The 21589-nt window shown below is 36.4% G+C and overlaps 1 protein-coding gene across 1 annotated transcript in view; it reads right to left on the reverse strand.

The window, feature by feature from the left end:
• XPO4 (exportin 4) overlaps positions 1-21589 on the reverse strand; it is a 55723-nt gene that overhangs the window by 17965 nt on the left and 16169 nt on the right. The window contains exons 4-11 of the mRNA XM_050897414.1: positions 20847-20963; positions 19904-20057; positions 11006-11118; positions 8415-8572; positions 7967-8141; positions 2973-3149; positions 952-1094; positions 693-838 (exon numbers count right to left, since the gene is read on the reverse strand). Coding sequence (XP_050753371.1) covers positions 693-838; positions 952-1094; positions 2973-3149; positions 7967-8141; positions 8415-8572; positions 11006-11118; positions 19904-20057; positions 20847-20963 — 1183 coding nt within the window. The remainder of the gene's footprint in view (positions 1-692; positions 839-951; positions 1095-2972; positions 3150-7966; positions 8142-8414; positions 8573-11005; positions 11119-19903; positions 20058-20846; positions 20964-21589) is intronic.

Here is a 21589-nt window from a genome sequence, read left to right on the forward strand (position 1 = left end):
CCATCCCACAGTGATACAAGAATATTGTAAACACATTCATGTCAACATCTGAGAGCAACTAAACCATCAGATGTTCAAAAAGATCCCACAAAATATTTCATAAAGTATACATTTCTCCTAACAAAGTACAGACACTGTCTTAGTTGTTATTATGTTTTTTGCAAACAGATGTAAGATAGTTTCATCTAAAAATCAAAACCAAAGAAGTTCTAAATGCAAGTTCCCTGAAACACAACCAAGTGCCAGGACATGGATCATCAGCACTGAGAGATTCTGGAACTTACTTGATTCTTTGCCACCACTGAGTAATACCGTTATCCTGATCTCATGTTGATTCCCTTATAAAGTCATGTGCCCCCAGACAATACAACCGATATCGTGAACAGACTAATTTCTTGAATAGGTTGACTGATAACGCATCTCAAAAAATCTGTAACAAAATTCGTTGTGGGAATTTCCAAAAGGACATCACCTCATGTAAAGATTTCATCAATCTTTTAAAGAGAATGTTCATGTTGCTTCAAGGCAGATGAAAGTAAAACAAAGACTTTGCAAGATGAAAGCATTATAAGGGATAAAATTTATTGTCAATTAAGAGTAGTTGATATACAGTGATTTTTTTTTTTCCCCCCTGAGGTGTTCAGCTACAATAAGAATACCAGAGTAAGTACGATTTAAAGCTGTTCACTAACCTGTGACTAAAATAAGCCAATGAATATCCTCATACAGGTCATCAAGCACTTTATTGTCAATTGAGCCTGATGCTGGTGAGGCAAGTAACTGCTGCTGATGTCTTTGCAACTGACCATGGAGCCTTGTCACTCGGTCTTCTAATAAACTGTGGGCAAATAACAATAAAATAACTTCACTGTTTTTAAATTGTTTCAGCAAAGTCAGGCTTTTCATATGTGATGGCTTTACTGATTTGCATTCATGACTATATTTTTGTACCTTGTAAGAAGAGGTATACAGTGTTCTGCAGCAATTCTCCCCAGCATGCCTACGCTGGCCAACTGGTCACAGAACTGGTCTCTGTCATCTTCCTGCAGTTCACTTATTTCTTCTTCTTCCCGAGAGGCCACTCCATTGGCAGTCTTTGGTTATTTTAACAAAATTAGAAGCAAACAGTTAGTGTTATACTTGTTAAATTTTATCATCACCACAATTTTCTACATTATTTTGGCTTTTTCTTTCAAGGTGTTTTGCATGGATGAACAACAGACTTGTACTAAATTAGACACAGAAGAGTTAAACAGAGGAGTAATCATGGCTTCATATTGTTTTAAAATCAGCATTTCACAAACTCATTAGCAAAATGCCACATTCAGTTAATTGTATATTTGCTATTGTTTCCAATAGTGCTCTCAAGTCAAAAGGTCAAGTCAAATCACATAACAGGTAGTATTTTTCATGATGAAATGAAAATAATCTCTTTCATTAAAGATTTTCCATAACCCATTGCTCGAGGGGAAGAAGCTTTAAAAAGTAAATGCTATAACCTCAGGAAAACAGAAGACTAATAATAATAATCATCATCATCATCTCAGTTTTATTTCTTGCTGATGCAGAAGTTGCACTGTTTGATTGCTCAAAGCTTATCTTGGCTGCATTATAAAACTACTTAAATAATAATCAGACTTTATTCCTTGGAGAGATGAACCATGATATGTAGAAACTAGGTATCGATGTTGAAAATGTTTTTAAAAATCTCTTAAAGAATCATAAAATTTACACAACTAACAAAGTAAAATACAAGTGACAGAGAAAGCTATCAGTCTGCTTTGTTTCTATAAAGGCTCTGTAAAACTGAATCCACACACAACTCCTTATCCAAAGTGCTTTTAACCCATCTTTTCTTTATGTAACCCAGCAAATCATTCTCTTTTGGCAACTTCAAAGTTGCAGCTGTTTACTGAAGGGTGAGCCTCTGCTCTCAAAGCAGAGACTGAAAGTTCCTGTTACTGCTTTGATACTGAACAAGAAGCATTCTAAAATGCCAGCTGTGGCTTTTAAAAGGTTACCCATGGGATAAATGACTTATCTCACAGAATGACATGAATTAACCTGTGTATACAAGTTATGTCAAGACCGCCTGATATGAATTCAAAGTTCTCTTGTGAAATATTTCTTTCTGTTTTGGCACTGTTATTACCATCTGTTACATACTGAGATAGCAAAATTAAGTTTTATATGTTGCTTTTCAGAATGAGGTATCTCAGAGATCTTTGCACAACATCAAATCAAGGAGAGATTTTATACAGTTATTGAATTGAATCTATGCAATAATTAATTCATCCAACATCTACATCCAACTTTCTGTATGAGAATCTATTTTAGTAAGATCCAGACTCACCATAAAGAGACTAGTCTGCTTACTTTCTCAATGCTTCAAGAGATACTTGAGGTACTTGTAGGTTTTCTCTAGAACAGTCACCTCAAAAATTCAACTGGGAATTCATTTTATGCAAAAGAACCACATAATATTGCAAGCTGCTTCTAGTCTGAACATAGTCATTCTACATTTTTTCAGATATTTACACATGTCAATTATACTTCAAAAGTATACTTTGAAAGTAATGTATGCGCGGTAACAACCATATAAACGGCTTCCAGTTTCACTGGGGATTTTAACTAGGACCCTAGTCCAGAGAAGGATGGTCAAAAGTTTAGTCATTCCATCGCATCTGTGGGAAGAACAGTAAGATGCATGTTGATTTGAGTAACAGGTTTACTTTTTCCTATTTTTTTTTTAAAGTGATTTCCAACTTTGTATTCCTTTATTTCTTCTTCAGAATGAGAGAAACAGACTAGAAAATGACCACTGAGTAACAAATTCAGCAAATTTTTCATTTCCAAAGTCACAAATAGTAATTCTATACTAGCTCCCTTGAGCTACATAATATAGTACACACCAAAAGACATTGGTTAGTTACTATATATCATCATCAAGAACTACTAGAATGAGGGCTTACCAAATTCCTTGTACCATCAGGAGCAGCTAGATGGCACTGAATGTAGGAATTAAAGACCTGAACAGCATGTTGGGTAAAGAAACCTTTATGGAAATGTTTGTCATCTTGTACCAAAGTAAGCCAAGATTCCAGCAACTTATCATATGCTTCCATATATACCATGTCATCTTTGTCAAGCTGTAAGAGATGAAAGAAACAAAACAAAAATCTTATTCCTAAACTAAACCAGAGCAACATACTTATATTCATTATTATTTAACAGATGTTCTTCTAATGCTGAAACAATTAAAAAAAATTAGTCACAAAACCCATCTAAGGATAGCCAAGAAAATACCAGAATGAACTGAAGCAACGCATCAAAAAGGTCAGTGCAGCTTTCATGCTTGCTAGGCTTTAAAAAACTGTCCAAGTGTTTAGCTATTTCTCTTCATCTGATGTTCAAAACTAAAACAGTCTTAAATTAAGCCTTTAATGCATAACTACCTAAATACAGGAGCTACTGAGCTTTTACCCCAAAGATGCCAAGCATCTCAGCTCTTACTAGTAACAACAAAGAATTGAGCCATTTCTTTTTAATTAAATAGACAAATACAGAACATGCGCATGTAGATTTATATGTATTCCACTATTTCTGAAATAAAGAGAGAAAAGATGACGATTCTCTGTTCCAGAGGAAATCATTGCAAGATGGCATGTGTTCAAGAAACCTTACTACAGGTAGCCAGTTTTGATGATGATAAACAATTTCACATTCTATGAACAAACAAAAAAAAGCAGAATTCCACAGAGTAAGCCTGCACATCCAGTTGCTTAGTGCATTTTAACTGATGCTTCATGTATTTAGTTATTCATATATGTTTCTACGTAGTACATAAGTTGCAAAAGGAAATAACATATCTGAAAAACAAAGTCCTGGGTTACAGGCAAACTAAAGAACCCAAATAGCAAAGAGGCCATTTCTTTTAAAAATATTTTTAATGTACCTATCAACCTTTTGATTTGATGCTAAAATTGAACTTCAGTAGATATATCCAACTTCAAATAACTTAAGTGTGACTGTACAGATAAACATGCTGTTAAAGCAGGACATCTCTTTCCTCTGAGAAGTCTTGTCAAGTTTTAACCAACAGGATCGCTCACAAAAGTTACTTTGAGATAGCAGAGCTTAGTAAAATGATTCCATGTTGAAATAAAGAGATATTAAGGCCTTAATCATGCTCCAGACAGAAGAATTCCTGACTTTCAGTGAAATTACAAACACGGCTGGATGAACAGGCAAGGAAAAGAAAACATTGGCTGGATGACTGATTAAGGGGGAAAACTGATATCATGTTGGAAGCATTTCAAGATAGCTTCACAGCATCATTTTATAACTGCAAAGTGGTCATATTTACAGAAGTTAAAATATGGGACACAGTGATGCAAGTGTGAAAACAAAAGCTGAAGATGACAAGGAGAGAGGCAAAATTGTATTCAACACTAACATAAGCCACAAATCTAGGATGGACGTCACAACATGTCTTTTTAAAACTTGGCTAAAGGACACAGAAATTCATAGATAGACATTCAATCCTGAAATATTTCGACGTGTGTGTGTGTGTGTAACATTTACATATAACTTACATATAACTTTTAATAATTTGTAGGAATCCAGAGCATAAACCAATAAACAGACATGTCTTTTTATGAACAACAAAAGAACTCAAATCTATCCAATTCATTTATTTGAGAAGGTAATACAGAAATTAATGCCATGGAAAAAAAAAAAAATGTTTTCAATACTTTATGGTATTCTCATAAGGAAGCTAGGATTAGTAAGTGCCTCCATAAAGTACATGCCCAAATAGTAGAAAGAGTTTATCTATACTGAACAAATCTGGTCACAAAGGAACCTTACCAAAAATTCCCAATCCTTATTTCAGATTAGCTACAGCTGGGCTACCAGATGTCATACAGGTAAACTAAGTGACATGCTGTAGACTGGGGAGCTGAATCGTTCTGATGGATCCAACAGAAGCAATGGCAGAGCCCAGTTCAGAACTCAGATCTTCAGGAGAGGCAAGATACAACCAGTAAAGTCAAAGCAAAGATGCTTAATTTCTCTAGTATGGGAAACAAAGAAAATTGGTACTTCTTCCTTCACAGTCTGATGACCCTTTGAAGAAAGAACACTTCTAAAATTTGTCAAGCAGCAACAAGCTGGAAAGAGTTAGAAGCACAGCAGAGAGGACCAAATTCAGAATGATCTCTCCCATTACATGATATTTTTTTAAAATATCATTAAACAGGAACAGTGTATTAAGATTGATTTTGAGAAAAAGAAACCTTTGATATAATTTCTATTTCTATTTGACTTTTCATCCAACATCCTGTTCATACTCTTCACTAATTCAGATGGACTATTTGATTTCTACTTCTGCATAAGCACTAAGTGTTGAGCAAGGTGAAGCATAGCTGTGGACAAGCATCTTCTCTCAGACCCAGTGCTATTAAAGGAAGAGATTACTGGTCCCACTTGCACCATAAACTAACTCCCAGCATTGCTGAAGCTTACTGCCCTCCACCAGTGTAGCTGTTCAGGCAAACGTTTCAGCTTCCTTCAGCCAATCTCCCCAACCACAATAGGCAGGTTAATGTAAAACAGCATTTGAACATGATGTTAGGATTGTGGTTTTTTCACCCTTGGTTGAAAATCAGTACTAGCTGCTTTGAAGTGGTTTGCATATTATGGATCAGGACCTCCCAGTTTTGACAGTTTCCATAGCAGGTCTTCAGCTAAGTAGATTCCTTGTGCCTGACAGGGTTTCTGTGACGTTCATATGAGACTTCCTGCTGGCATATGAAGTGGCAGAAATATGGGGAAAACAAGCTTTGCTGGTCGGGAAAGCTCAAGGAGTATGCCTGCCTGCATTCTGCTGCACTTCAGATTTCTGAAAAGTCCCAGGAATATTATCTGAGGACTCTACTGAGCCCAGCATACATGGTATTTTATCTATCAAAAGCTCTTAATTACAGACAGCACATGAGCTCACAGAAGGTGTCACTACAAGCAGTCTAAGCAAGAAGCTCAGGGAACACATTAACCATGGCTGGGACATTCCTAAGCCAAAAGATTGTTTTCAGGGATGCAAAGTAGTATTTCTACAGGCACAGCACACAGTATCATCATGCCATCTGGATTAAGTCAGCAAAAACTTAGAAGTCTCGGTAGCATGCCTTATTGCTGACACGCTGTTAAAGGTATAAGAATTATTTTTTTGAAGGCCCATCACCACAGAATTCCATATCATCCTGGAAATCAGAGAAACAGCACGAAGTTGAGATATCTGTAAGAGCTATGACAGAATGGAAGGGATGAAACTGTAATGTTTCTCTTTCCACAGAATGATTTAAAGATTCAAGGACAGTGAGAAAATTCTCTCTTAAAACAAAAGAACTCTTGCATTCTCTCTTTCTGATGTTGCTGAATCTGAGAACATTTAAGTTTAACACTGAAAAGACTTTCTTCAGCAAAACCTATGGGATTATATAAGTGTAGGCAGCCACAGTTTACTAGGCATAACTGGCCAGTCATTTCCAAAACAAACTTTGTACCAGATAGTGGTACAAGCCACAGTAAGCTTTTGCCGAGAGATGAAGGGTTTTGAATGGCATTATGTTGAGCACTGTTTTCATTAAACATGGTTGCATATTCTAGCTCTCAAGTAACAAGAGGCTAATTGAGGAAACAACATCCCTCTAGTCCCTTTAATTTAAATGATAGGTGCCTATGGTTTTGCTGAATCTTTTCTATAAAGGCTTCAGGAGCGTTCCTAAACGTATTGGTGAGCACCAGAACATATGTTCCATGTTCTACTAGAAAATCTCAAAAGCAGGGCAAGTTTTGACCAATAAGGTTTGGAAAGTAACTGTATTTTAGAATCTAGATTTAATCACCAATTTTTTGATTAAGACATGAAGACACTTGAAAGTTTAAGTTAGTGATGGGCCAAATGTAATACATTTTAACCTTGCAGCAAAGACATGGTCTAATGCTCTGCAATGAATGCTAATTAACACACCTGTGATCTCTGGTAAAGAAACACATCCATCAACTTAACTAAATACTTCTACAATTATTTTCAAACTCAGGTAATTAAGCCCAGTCAATATAGCAAAATTGGTAGAAATTCATACTTTTTAATGATAATGGGGAAATATTGGCTAATATCTTGATAGTCTCATTTTAAATCAATAGCTACTGCACATAAATAGCTCAAGTGCAACATTATTCGCCTTAATTCTTATGGGCTTTTTTCCTTAAAATAGGTCTCCTTAGAAGTTTTTATTTTTAATGCAAGTTTTAGAAGCAGAAGACTTAGACTATCCCAACTGTTCTTTAATGTTACAACCAAAGTTTGAAAGAAGTAAACAAACAGAAAAAACTCCTCTGAATTCCTGTGCCAGATTTGTACACAGAATTACCATTTGAACTGTGTCAGCAATGAAGGGATGATTTGAACAGCTTAGAAGTATGGGGTTAACAACAGATCTTAACAGCTACATTCACTTAAAACAGTAGTTCCTGACTCAGAACTCTTGACAGCAGTTAAGTTTCAGTCTGTCCATATATTCATGTAGTCATTTTAAGCTTTCAGGACTGTAGTTCGTTCATTATCTACAACAGTTTTCAGAGCAGTCCTACAAGAGCAAGTCAGCAATATTTAAAGACTTCAATATTCCCAAATGAATCCATTCTTTTTAAAATGAAAATGAGACAAGTGCTTTAAATCAAAACAAAGTCTGAAAGATGCATGCATTGTGTAATTATGTTCATTATGTTGTTTGAAACAAAAAGAAAATCCTCTCAGATGTGATTTCAGAAATATCTAGAACAAAACCACTGAATTCACAACAGTTATTAATAAAACAGCCAAATTCTCATGTCACTTATGCTTATCACAAACATAGAGAAACAAAAAAAGACTACCTACTATTTGAGAGCAGATACTTACCACTTCTTCCAAGGCAGCACTTCTTCCAAAAGAACAAGTGAGGTGTGCGAGGCAGTTAACAAATGAAGAGAAAAGTTCATTTGGAATGGCAGTTAAAATATTGCGAGGAAAGACAGTTATCAGGTTGCTGATAATACTGGAAATTCCCACTGCTTCAGAGTCTTCTATTTCAATTCTATGGATAGAAATAGCAGTTAGGTTTTTTGCCATTAAGAAAAATGCTAAAAGTGAATTGATTTTGTCGATACATTTTCAGTCAATAAATCTATTTCATATTACTTAAGCACCACCTACTGTAAACTGCCTTTTCTTAATTTCAGTAATCCAACAGTAAGCACAAATTATACCCAGAAATAAGCAAGCCATACCAGTTCTCCACACAGATACGCTACACTCCAAACTAAAGATTAAAAGATGCCATCTAAATTTAGAGAGCAGGCATACATACCCATTGATAGTATTCAGTAATCCCTCAATGAAGTGTGCCAGGTAATCAACTTGTGAACCTTCATCAGGAAAGACTGGCCCATGCAAAGATGCCAGCTGTGCCAGACACTGTAATGAATCTTGGGCCATATCTGTATCTTCTCTGATTTTTCGATGTACCTTTCAGGAAGTGAGATAGTTAATAATACACGGAAAATAGGGTGTTCTTACAACAGTCACATGGCTCTCAATCCAAAAGAGCACACACCAAAAAAAGCTTACTATAACTTCCATTCAGTCTGAAATGCAAGGGTTTCTACAACTCTCTAAATGAGAGTAAATGTCAAGATCGTGACTCAGCTCACAAAATCGCAAGCCTTGAACTAACTCACTGAAACTAACATATAGTTAAGTCTCACCTACATGTTGAAAATTGAACTGTCTACTGAACGTTATGTCTTAAAGAGAGAAACAGATGCCAGCCAGTCAGACATACTGCTCCTTCTAAAAACAGCAATAATGACAGTCATCTCTATTATGCTAACTATGCCTAGGCTACGGAGTCTTGCTAAAGTTAGTCAACAAGTTCAATCAAGATTATATAGATGCTTCTTTAGCAGAAGTAAACACTGAAGACATATACAAAAATGAATGCATCACTTCCTTGGCAACACCCTTACATTATACAAGGCCAACAGTAATCTTCCCGCATTTCTGTGAACTGTTATGTCATTACTTCTGCTGGTGAGACGTTCTAGATTCAAATCTTAGTATTTCAGTAATCATATTCTCACGTACTTATTTTCATTGTCAAGTATAAATTTAAAGAATTTTCTTAGGCTCATGCCTCCTATCTTTTCACATAAGATTTACTGAATAAATAAATATAGGGTAGCTTTTTCACCCAGAAGCAAATTTGGTTAAATTATTTCAGCAATATTATACATAAAAGTACAGTTAAAACACTAACCATTTCACTGTGGCGTTATAGTTGCAACTTCACCCAACTCATAACTAGTTGGATTAGCTGCACAGTTAATCTCTGAAAGCTCAAACTAGCAGGAGAAACAAACCCTGCAACAGAAATACCCCTCCTAATATACGTCCCACACTAGGCTGAGATTAGAACTGAAGGCTCTCTCTTTAACATGGCAGTCCTGCCAACTTTTGCAAGGTTATTAAAATTTCTCAGATCAGATAAATGAATATAAATTACTACCATTCGCTTACATTACTTCAAATAGCAAACTAATACTACAAGCCTCAACCATTGCAAATCAAGAATCTAAAACCAAAACTGACAGCACACTGCCCTGGCTAGCATTCATTCCAAAATAATCAAATACAGGCGAGTTTTGGTTACTATTAAGTAAAATGCAAATGTATTAAAACAATTCTGCATGTTATTCAAAACTTTATTGTTATCATGAATAAGTAATTGTAAACCAACCAAAGAAACAGATATCTAACTCTGGCAACTTCATACTATTAAATGAGGAAGGGTTAATATGTAAGCCAAAAAGTTATTTGCATGTGGAGGTTCACAGCTGACAGTAGCAACTGTCTGGATAGTCTAGACAGCTGTTCAGATTGTGTGTAGCTGCTAAGAGTTTTGCCAGTGATTTTTTCACCTTTTCAAAACTACTGGAACAGATAAACTTGCAGTCAAAAAAAAATTTACAAAAAATCTAATTTATCAAAAATTCCTATAAAGTAAGGACACTTATCCAAACACATATCAGACAACTCTCAAACAGCACTGGAGAGTTACATTTACTTTTTCTAATAACAACTTTGTCCAAGTTTTGAGCACATTATTTCTCTGCTTTGCAAAAATGAAAATAGCCTGAGAACGCTGAATTCTCAGGTCCCAAGAGCTGTAACATAAGATAAAATAGCACAGTAAACGAATTTATAAGCCAATATGTGTTGCTGCTGCAGTAACTCCTAGCTGAGCAACGACTACAAACTTCTCCCAACAGCTGTAGAAAGAAAACAATACTAGTTTTATCCAGTTTTAATATCATGGGTTTTTTAAGTTATAGAAATTGAGTATTATGTTCCCCTCTCCCAACTCTACCTCTTCCCCGTCCCTCCTAACTTAATCTATTCTAACTTGTTTGGATTTACTTTGTGCTGAGGAAAGGGATGCAGAATTCTGTATGTTGAAACTGGCTACAAAACTACAACTACATTATTATTTTCAGCTGTTCCGTTGAGCAAATGCTTTAAGATCAGCAAACACATACTGTTCATTTGATCTTTTTTGAGAGCCGTTACACCTTATCTGAAAGATATACTTTACTACTGCTCATCATGCTTGGTTTCGTTTGATGAGTACATGTCCAGAAGCATTAAATGTATAAAAGTTTAGATAACTATACATCTTTTTCTTTTGTTAATGGTCATAAATTTAAAGCAATTCATAGGCAAAATACATGTTCGGTAACCTAGGAAAAATACAATACTTCTGTTTGCTTTGATAAGCAAGCTGAAGTTAACAGAATCAGTCCTACCTGATGCAAAAGGAAGAGTCCAACAATACAGTTTTAGAACAGGAAGGAGCTGCTTTCCCTGTGGTCTGGACTATGAAAGTTGAAGAAAGAAACTTACTGTAAAGAAAAGCTCCATAACTCTGCTGTCCAGGAGGGTCTCACGCCAGGATTCTGTTGGCTTTAGCATCACATTTTGTGAGGATTCAAACATAGCTATATAATGTCTGCCCAGTTATCTGGTGTCAAGGTCAACAATAACATTCCTACTTGGCTTTAAAAAAATCCTAGATACAACAGGATCCATTCAGAAAGAATGTAATGGAAACAAACTTTAAGCCTCTTCACATACACAGCATAATTCATGCATGAGGCCAAGGAATAAAAGGTATTAAGTATTGAAAAAAAGAATGCTCCAGGAATGTTAGATAACAGTTTGATCATAATTATGAGACATACCATAGTGATACGATCACTTTGATAACCAGGGTGTCTAATGTGACACAGCGAGAAGGGAAAAAAGCAACCGCAATTAACAGGTGTTAAAATTTATGCAAAATAGGAAATCATTTTCTAAAAAATTTTCCTGGCAGCTTTTAAAAAGGCCTTATGATAGCTAAAGATAGCTCATTGAAATTCTATATCCTATTTTTCTAAATAGCCAAATATGCGTCACAGAATGCAGATATGTTAGCCCTGCATTAATCTACATTTTTTAATCACACTGTGAAGAACAAAACCATAAGGCACCACAAGGCATCGTCATATTAAACACGTTTGTAAGACACACGCGTGAAATACGCGCATGAAAAATACGCACACCGTGAAGCCATGATTTTGCTGCACTCATTTCAGTTCTTACCATGTGTTTTGGCATAACTTAATTTACAAAATTCTGCAAATGCTCTAGTACAGAAAAAGCAGAGACATGAGCAAAAACACTTAAACAAGCAGGTTACATTCTTTGTCAGTCTGATCATGCAGAAGAGTGTTTATCAAAGATTTTTTGAAAGTGCTTCCTTCTGTGACACCTCCCAATCCAAGCAGCAGTAAAACTGCTTTAACTCAGCAACTTATGTTTTCATTTGCCTTTTTTAAACACTTCATTATCCTCTCTAACCCAACCATCAGAATAAGTAACAGCATGCTCAGCTGCCTATAATTTACTTATTGGTAATGAACTGCATTAACTTTTGTACTGTAAGTCATCAGGTATTATAAAAAAATGTGTATAAATACTTTTTGATATGTCTAGAAGAAAATAAATTTCACAACGGTATCATTCAAGAAAGCAGACCCCTTAACTTTTGATGAGTTTTGTTTACGAGAACAATATATAAAGCAAACATCTAGCTTAAGATGAAGAATTGTGGCACAAGGCAGGATGCACAATTTTAGTTTATTTACACTTGTCTTCTGAGTTCTGCCAAACCCAGAAATTCCTAACAACACTGTGCAGAACCACATTCCAAAAAAGTGACTTTTTCCACAGCACAGTACCAAGCGGACCTTCACTGGTGGTACGTGTCCAGAACTGTTGTCAGCACGTTATAACGCATAAGAACAATGAAGGATTTTCACATTAGTGCAAAACAAAACCAGTTTCACCATTTTCAAAACCATCACTGTGTGTTGAACCATACCAGATCAGCATTATTTCAGATGCGGAAAAACTAAAAATCACAGAACTGTCTATTTTACTTCCATCTGAAATACAGATGCCATTTAAGTGATCAAAAATGCTTCAGTTCTCCCAGATGGAAAAAAAAAAAAAAAAAGAGCACGAAATTATCACATGCAACCATCCTTTATCAGGAGTAGTATATCAAACTAAAACTAATTTTATCTTGCAAATTAAGTTATGCTTTTTTTCCTTTTCATTTGGAATGTTTTAGAAAAAATAGTATTTTAAAATTGTTTATTGACAAGAGTGTCCTTTGCTGTAACTCTCCAATAAACAATTGGCTTGGAAATACATCAATATCAGAGATTATAATAGATACATTATCAATCTCCGAAAATCAATTTGCTCTTCACTAGGTTGAGTCCCCCCCTACAGAGGGGACCAGCTACATAACACTTTTCACGTGGAATGAAAGAAGAGCTAGTTTGCTGTCACTATTTTAACAGGCTTCAGTATTTAGCAGCCCTATCCTGTTATTTTTAGTACTGTTTCTCACGCTAATGGACTGATGACACATCTGACAATAGCAGATTTGTGGGTAAAATATCTGTTCGCTGAATAATACAAATTATGCCTGCACCTATCATGGAGATCTTACACCCAGTTTCCATCACATATTAGATGTACGCAAACATTAGCACAAGTTGGCTGTGGAGATGCTTGCTGCCGTGAAGTACCTCAACTTATTCTGTGCTATGGTTCAGCCTTATTAGCTGCAGTCCAGTTATGCCAAATCTGAAAAAAAAGGCACTAAATTACCTAGTACATGTGTGTACACAGGACAAATGCAGTCTTCATCATCAAAAATTAATTTACTTCTCAATACTTACGAGGAAACAAAAAGTACAGAACTAGCACAACTGTTTTGTAAACACTGAAGCTGTAACATAGACTTATGATAAGCATAGATCAGTCTGCTATGACATCCTGGACGGTCTGGGTTTTTTTGTTTGTTTGTTTTTAAATGAAAAACAATTGTAAACCACTCCTGGTAATAAATACAAATGTTTGTAACATTCCCAATTCTACTGAAGAATAAGTAACTCTCATTACAGTTCACTCCAAATGACACAGAAATCCAAGCTAGGAAACAGCTAACAGAAGCATGGCAACGTTTCAGCCAGTTCACAAGACTTAGGACACTGATTCCTACAGAAACTAGAAATTTCTGCTTGAATCAGAACAGATTATTCAATAACATGTACCAAGCTCCACTGAAAAGCATAAGAATATAACTAGATGCCTTCGTGTATGATAAGGCTCATATGCTCACTAATTAGTGCCCAGAGAGGAAGAGGAGAAGACTATAAAGTTTAAGACAGATTTTCTTTTATCTTTGCCTAAATTTATGTATGTAGACATTAGGTTTTGTTTCATGAGCTGGAGAAATAACAGTAATCTTTTTAAAGTTATAGATCTGTAATTTTAAAATTGTAATTTGGAAAAAAATATTTGAAGGTTTCTACGCTTCTTGGAGGAACATATTAAAAAAGAAAATGAAAGATAAACAGACATGGAGTTTTCCTCCCACTCTTTGCCTCTGTCCCAGGAAGGGACTGATGGGTGAAGATAAGTATCAAAATATTTCATATCCTAAGGCTGCCTAAGGAGAGGCAAGGCTTGCCCTTCCACAAAGCAGTAAATTAGGAACTCAAAAATCAAAGCTAAGATTTCTTCTGCCAGACCCCCATTCACAAATTTGTCCATAGGAGTGAAGAACAACTCAGAAATGGAGGAAAAACTCCTGCAGTGCTAAGGCCCAAATATCTTTCTTAAAAGTTGTTTTAATCACTTTACCTTTGTTGTTTGGAACATTTCTGGAGAGCTTTGTGTCAGTCTTAGACTTACATTTTACAAATAAAAAACTGCATTAGAAAGGTAATTGCTTGGAAATCTGCTATCTTGTGTTATAATGCTAACATAGTGATTTTATTTGGATTTTTAAGACCTCCTCTGGCTTGCCAGCTAGTCAGCAAAGCACATATGATGAGTCTAGGAGCAACTGTCTAAAACTGATGCAGAGGCTTGCTGCCCCCTATGGAGAAATGCTTCACAAATCTTTATATAACTTACACTCTCAGCAAACATATCCAGCATTCAGGAGAAGGAACATATGCTTAAATATTTAATTATTAAACACAAGTATTCTTAACTGTCATGAGAATGAAACAACTACTTCGTGTTGGAGACACTGGACTCAGATTGCAGCAACAGGCGTAGGAAGTGTAGGAAGACCCAAGCTAAATTTAAAACTGACCAATTCCGGAGCCGCTAGCAGTGTAGCCATGCCAGTACCAGGTCTCATGCTGACTACCCAAGTGGATTCAGCAGCTCCTGCTACATTTTGCTGCTATGGTTATACAGCTAATAGTATGCAAGCTAATCACTCTAAGCCTAACTTACACTTAAAGCACCTATGCAGAAGTGACTGCCATGCAGATGGAGCTCTAGAGTCACGCCTTTCCACTATATACTGGCTGCCATCTAGGAAGCTGATGACAAATCACTGCAAAACTGGAAACTTAAAACCACTGGGGCAAGAGAGCAGAAGAGGAAAAAACCTACATATTTTATCAGTTCCCCTTCATAAAAAGGATCATTACTGGTCTCTTGTCCTCTTCTGATATTAATGCTTTTAAGATGCTCTTGCATTGCAAACTGATTTCAGAACTCATTCAGGAAAACCCAAATAATTATTGTTAAAAAGTTCAATATCAATACAAACATGTTTAGTGTAATTACGACCAAATTCAGAGGATCTGTCAATCTTCTTGGTTTTGCCCAACTTTGTCTTAAAAAGTTGCTAGAAAGGATTGTCAAGAAAACACACAGTACCCTAGAAATAATTTCTAAACATCAGGGATTTCAAAGTCAGGTCAGTTTTCACCTAAGAGTGATAAGTCTGATAAAAGTAAAATGCAGCTCTCTTTTGCACTTTCTTAAAATACAGCTATTTTAGTTATATTGGATTTTTCTTAATATCCCAAACAATAGCCAGGACAATACCCCAACCCTTCATCTTTCAGATAAGGGCAGACTGCTGTAGTAAATTCAGGATAATCCCAGGCTGCTAAGAAACAGAAGGCCTAAGGAAAGCAGCCCTGCTGCTGAAGGAAATCTGTGTTGTCGCTCCTTGGTACAGGTTCAATCATTTCTGGAGCTGTGTAACAAATCAAACTGGGGACCTTAACCTGCTAAAAAAAGTTTTCAGCCAGGTGGTTTCCCGCTCAGTATCATGCTCACGGGAGGTGCTAGGGTAGGATGCTTTTTCAGCAGCAATGCCAACTTGAATCATCCCTCAAAACAAACCGCAAGTTTTCTGGAGCATTCTGTGTGTTTTTCATGCACTTCCATTATGCATAACAGATGCTACTAATCTGGGTTGGACTGAGTTCAAATCTTGAAAGTCTGCAGAACTATATGGTTCACAGGATCTCCCAGAAAGGTGTCTCATTCTGGCTTGAGGTTTAAAAGACATTTTCAAAACAGAGATATGAAGAGCTCTGTTCCTTTAACTGTGTGGCCGAGGAACACACACACTTAAAAAAAAGCTTCAGTCAATTCATACAATTGCCATCGCACCATCAATTTCAATGGAACAGCAATGATGCACATTAGTGGAGTGCATCCCATTAGATTTACGTAACCTGTATTTTAAATCCAATCCCCTATTCTACATTCACTTGAAAATTTGCCAGCTTGCCTCCAAGCAAGTAGAGGCACCAAATCCAAAACAAGAACTAAAGCTCAAGTTCCTCTTTATTCACGTACTATAACCTATATGTTAATGAATAAGGGATAAGTAGTTCTATGACAGCTCCTAATGACAGATAATAGACACCTTTTTGTAGATGGGAGACAGCTGGACAAAAATCTTATGTTCTGTTTAAGAACTTTTGCATTTGAGGACATTCATCCAAAGTCCATTAGAATGTGGCTGCCAAGAACAGATAAATCCCAAAGTCAAGAAGTAGTGAGAAACATCTCTGGAGGTGAAAGAATATAAATGATAACTACATCCTGACTCCACAGGACATATATGTCCATGTCAAGGTGCATTAAAGCCCAGCAACATTCAGCTCCTTAACTGGAGACTTTGGACACTCACAATGTACTAGGAGTGAGATCCTTGAAGGCACTCTTGTAAAGGAGAGGGCTGTACCTCTTAGTACTCATCACCTGTACTTCCTTAATTAGTCAAAACATTAATTTAAGAAAAGATGCAGTTAAAACTAGTTCCATCTGAGTAAACAATATTTAACAGTGCTGTAACATCACTGAAAAAAGAAACTCTACAGAAGCCAACATGCCACAACAGACTACCATACGTTCTTAGTGCAAAATAGGAATCCTATGTTATTGTCATTTCCAACAGTACTGCCAAAAACCTCTGAAGCGTCCGCAAACACCGGGTGAACTAATACCTTGAGGTAGCAGATAAAAATAACAATAGATGATTGCCTGTGTGTTAGAAAATGAAATGGAAGAAACTGCACACGACTGAAAGGCCTTCTAGGTCATCATGCCCTGCCCTTCCTATTGCAGGCACTACATCCCAACATACTTGAAAAATACTGAGTTCCAACTTGAAAGTAGGTAGGTCCCAGCCTCTCTTCTTCCGTCGCTCCAATGAGTTGGCTACTCCAGAACGTATCTTTCATGCTAGCAATATACAATACAGACTTAGTACAACTCTTCTGTTACGACTGGTGGCAGCACTGTCCAAGACTGTATTTAACAACACAACACATACTAAGTTATCCTGTAACAGCACAAGAACTCCTGAGAAGTGATATGTTTGGAGTCAATTCTCACAACTTGGTGATTTAAATAACATGCTTCTTGGCGATGGTCACTGTAGAGTTAATGCCCACTTATGTTACTTCCTTTTTTTGGAGATACAAGAATCTTGCTAAAGATTACATACAAATACTGCAGATTACTGTTATGCTGCAGGGAGTACTGAGAATCAGTACTATCTTGCCAGGGGAAATACCAACTAAAGGAAAAAAGATGTATATATGGATACAATGGATCGTTTTACTCCATGCTTCAAGTATTAAATTTATGCCCATTACTTCAGCATATGTACTGTCAAGATTTGGAAAGAGGATACCAAAAAGATACCAACTGATCAATCAACACAGCAATTCTTACTTTCTTACGTAATGTGCTACCTATTTAGAAACCGCAGCCAAGTTAAGTTTCACCACCCATGAGCTAACAATCAACAGTTACTTTTAAACAAGTCTTCTAAAAAAAAAAAAAAAAAAAAAAAAAAAAAGAGAGAGCTATTTATGCCACAATACAATCAACATTGTGCTGTAAACCCCAACAGTTATTGAATCTTCATCAGCTAAGACCCACATTTCTCCAGGATGATTAAAGCCATTCCAAATTCTGTGAAAACAGGTTGCTACATAGAGGAGGGAGACCCAAGCTGGTGCTGTAATTTTTACAGCAAACTGAAACATCCAATGGTAGAAAACAAAAAGACGGTATCAAGTGGAGCAGAAGTTATGAAAAGACTTGAAATAGAGCCACTTAAAAGCACTTGTGGTAGTTCAGACTAAAGGACCATCTGATCTCCAGAAGTGGCCAGAACTTGTTTAACAGCTGTAGTATCTTAAGTAGGCCAAGTAGCAGAAAACACTGTTAACCTTAAGCAGCAGTATGGCTTGCTTAGCTATTTCAATTGACACTTACTCACTAGCACCTATAGACTAAATCACTTCATATTATATAGAGGTATAAATGAAAGCTGGAACTCCCAAGGCTCCACATCTTGCTTACATATATCTAGCTCCACCACCGCAAACCTTAGCCTAGGATAAAGTGCTCATGAAGAACTAGAGCCTTCACTTTCAAACTGTAACAAGATCAGTGTTTAGGACTACGTCAGAGGTTTGCACAGAGCAAGACTAAAATTCAGAAGGAACCACCACTGCACAACACAAGAGCATTTCCTTTCTATTTAAGATTACAGCTTAGGAAAAAAAAAAATTCATTATTTGAATTCTTACAAATCCCAAATCCTCTTCCAAAAACTTTTATAAGGTGCAATAACTTGACTCCAGTCTCAGTCTTGTAGGCACATGCATTAAATTCCTCTCTGGACCCCTACCAAATCACTTCAGTGATTAACAGGAGTGGGATATTTACTTTTAATCCATGGCACCTTCCATAAAGACAATATAACTGGTATCCTGCTTTACAGATGTGAATCATGGAATATCCGGTTTCAAATAAATTTCACTTTTGCTGCCTGCTGCATAATGAACAGAATCAAAGACAACAGAAACACACAGATATCGCCTTCTGACTGTCAAACCAAGAAAGCAAATAAAATCCTTTACAGTAGATTTGCAGGCAACATCAAGATTCCTGCAGTATGTATAACTTAGTAGCAATTTCAGAAGGTTTTAAGCAAAAAGTTTATAAACCAGCTTAAAAATTTGGCTCTTGGAAAGTTCACTGAGCATCTTAAAGACGGTCTAGCTATTAGAAGAGGCATTGTAATGTTTTACTGCAAGTGGTGTCTTAACCCTCTATTAAATAGAGAATATGATTGATTATTTCTACAATATTCTTCTAGCCCATTTTTTGGGCTGAGCATTTTTGTATCTTTTTTTCTTCTCTCCCTCACTAAGACTTTCTCTTTCTGCTTCCCATTTCCTCCTCTACTTCCCATCTCCACCTTTCTCTGGACTTTCACAATCAGCACACATCAGAAAGATATCAAAATGGAAGCAATGGCACCTGTGTAAAAAGGAGATGCCATTTCTCCTCTCAGCTAGCAAATACTTTTTCTTCAGACCAAAGAGAACCTATTACATGTTCTAGGTATATGACCATGCTCTTTTATGGGGATTCAGTTGAGCATGCACATTCCTAGATGATGGGGCATTTACCTGCCCCCTCCTCTTCTGAGGGAGAAAAGCAGGACAGATCAGATCTCCACATAAAAATTCAAACAGAGCTTAGACCTCTTCACCATTTGGTTCTGCACTAAAGCAGCATATTACACTTTTCCTCTCCCCTGCACCAACCAGATAGACCATCAACCCGTAACTGGGGGCTGCTCTGATGAACGAGTTTTGCCTTTTATATAAAATACTTTAAAACTTTAATGAAGAGCAACAGCAGCTTCTGTATGTAGGCATCTGTTAGCAAGCACAGGGGTGACCAAGAGCACTAATGGAAGAAAACATAAATCAAGGACTAAATAAGGCTTATAAATTTTACATTTGTCTCTCCTCACAAAGACTTTACTTATCACCTGGTAAGAAGTGACCCAAGTCAGCCAAAATAAAGGGCCTGACATTAAAAGGATATAATTTGGAGGAAGGAAGTTCCAGCTTAAGACCTGATTGGCTAGTGCAAGATAACGCTGAAACACTGAAGACATCTGAGCATTGAGGTTTTCACGTCTGCTGAATTCCTGAAGTACCTCTACTGTGAGCATGAAGATCTGCCGCAGATCGTCCTCCTATAGTCAGGACGAACACAATATATTAGAGTCTCTCAGTCATTAATTAAAGTGTTGATTAAAAAGAAATACCTTTCTAAAGAGAAAAGAATTTTCTGTTTTCACTCTATTTTTCATTAAAATACAGAAAATATTCTGAAGTTGTCAGTCAGAACCCCTCCCCCTCTTTTGCCAAAATTAATAGATTGTGTTTGTAAAGAAAAAAAAAAAAATCTTCTCACAAATGCTAGTCATTAAAAGAAAAACTTAACAATATGTTTTTAACAACTGGTGGAGGAGAGGGTTGGTCTTTGGCATGAAAAAAAGTTGGTAAGTTGTTCCACAACAGTCAGTTTAAAGCAATGCCTTCACAAAAACATTTCTGCCTGGCCAAACAATACATCTGAGACAACCAGACTACACCATCTGCAATAATATTTTTAAATACATAGCTCTCCTTGGCTTTAAACCAAAGCTATATTTAAGACTATCATTGTTCCACAGAGTATTCGTTTTGTTTGCAATTGGTAGCCAAGGAATTAAAGAGTCCAACCACATAAAGATCTGTAGCTCTACATTCATAAAATGGGCAAAAAGGGATTGCACCTTTTTCATACACATTTAAAAAAAATACATTATCAACTTTCCTGAAGTAGCCAGTATCTGCATTTATAATATAATATTTGTCCTATTAAATGCTGTTAGGCACGCACTGTACCTGAATGCACCTGGCACAAGAAAGTACTTCTGCTTCTCAATGTTTAAATTTTAGAAAGACAGGTAGCATATATTGATACAGAACTAGTTTACCTGAAATATACGTTTACAGTTACCATGGAACTCCATGCTTAGTCCAATGTTGCTGGTTTTACTTGAACTTGAGAACTCGCTCAACAACGCCGTTAAAATGGAACAGGCCAAAGTTTGCTATAAAAAAAATAAGGGGGAATAATATAACTAAAGGATGTCCAGTAATGTAATACCACCTACATCGTCCTTTAATTTTTTTATTAGCATTCTTCTATTACTATTACTTCAGTTTCTTCTAACACAAACTAGAACAAGTCAAACTTTCAGGAGTATAGGTCCTTGGGTGAACCATCTCTGGAATCATCAAGGCTCCATCCTTACAAAAGAAATTCAAGTATTTGAGCAATATAAAAGCTAGCACCTGTGCAATCATCACTACAAAATGGAAACAAACTTACTACAATCCATTTCCCAGCGTTGCTGTTTACTTTCTCTCCCTGTGCACAGGGCTTTATAGGTATTAGTTTCAGGGAAGAAGCAGTTTCCACTTGTTTCTATTGATCTAATAGTTCAGGTCACTCTGAAGTTTGTTTTGGCCCTTCTTTGCATTTGCTACACTTACCGTGTTGGTATTTGATAATGATTAAATTTATACCACCGAAAGTGAAAAAAGCTAGTCAAAAAACAACACCTGCAATACAACATCTACTACATCTTTTCCCTCTCCCTCCACCAAAAAAAAAAAAAAAGAGAGGAATACGCAGAAAGCTCTGAGGCTTGAAAGCTTTTGGATACTTCCCTCC

Source organism: Gymnogyps californianus, chromosome 1 (assembly GCF_018139145.2).
Source record: "Gymnogyps californianus isolate 813 chromosome 1, ASM1813914v2, whole genome shotgun sequence".
In the NCBI taxonomy this organism is placed as follows: Eukaryota; Metazoa; Chordata; class Aves; order Accipitriformes; family Cathartidae; genus Gymnogyps; species Gymnogyps californianus.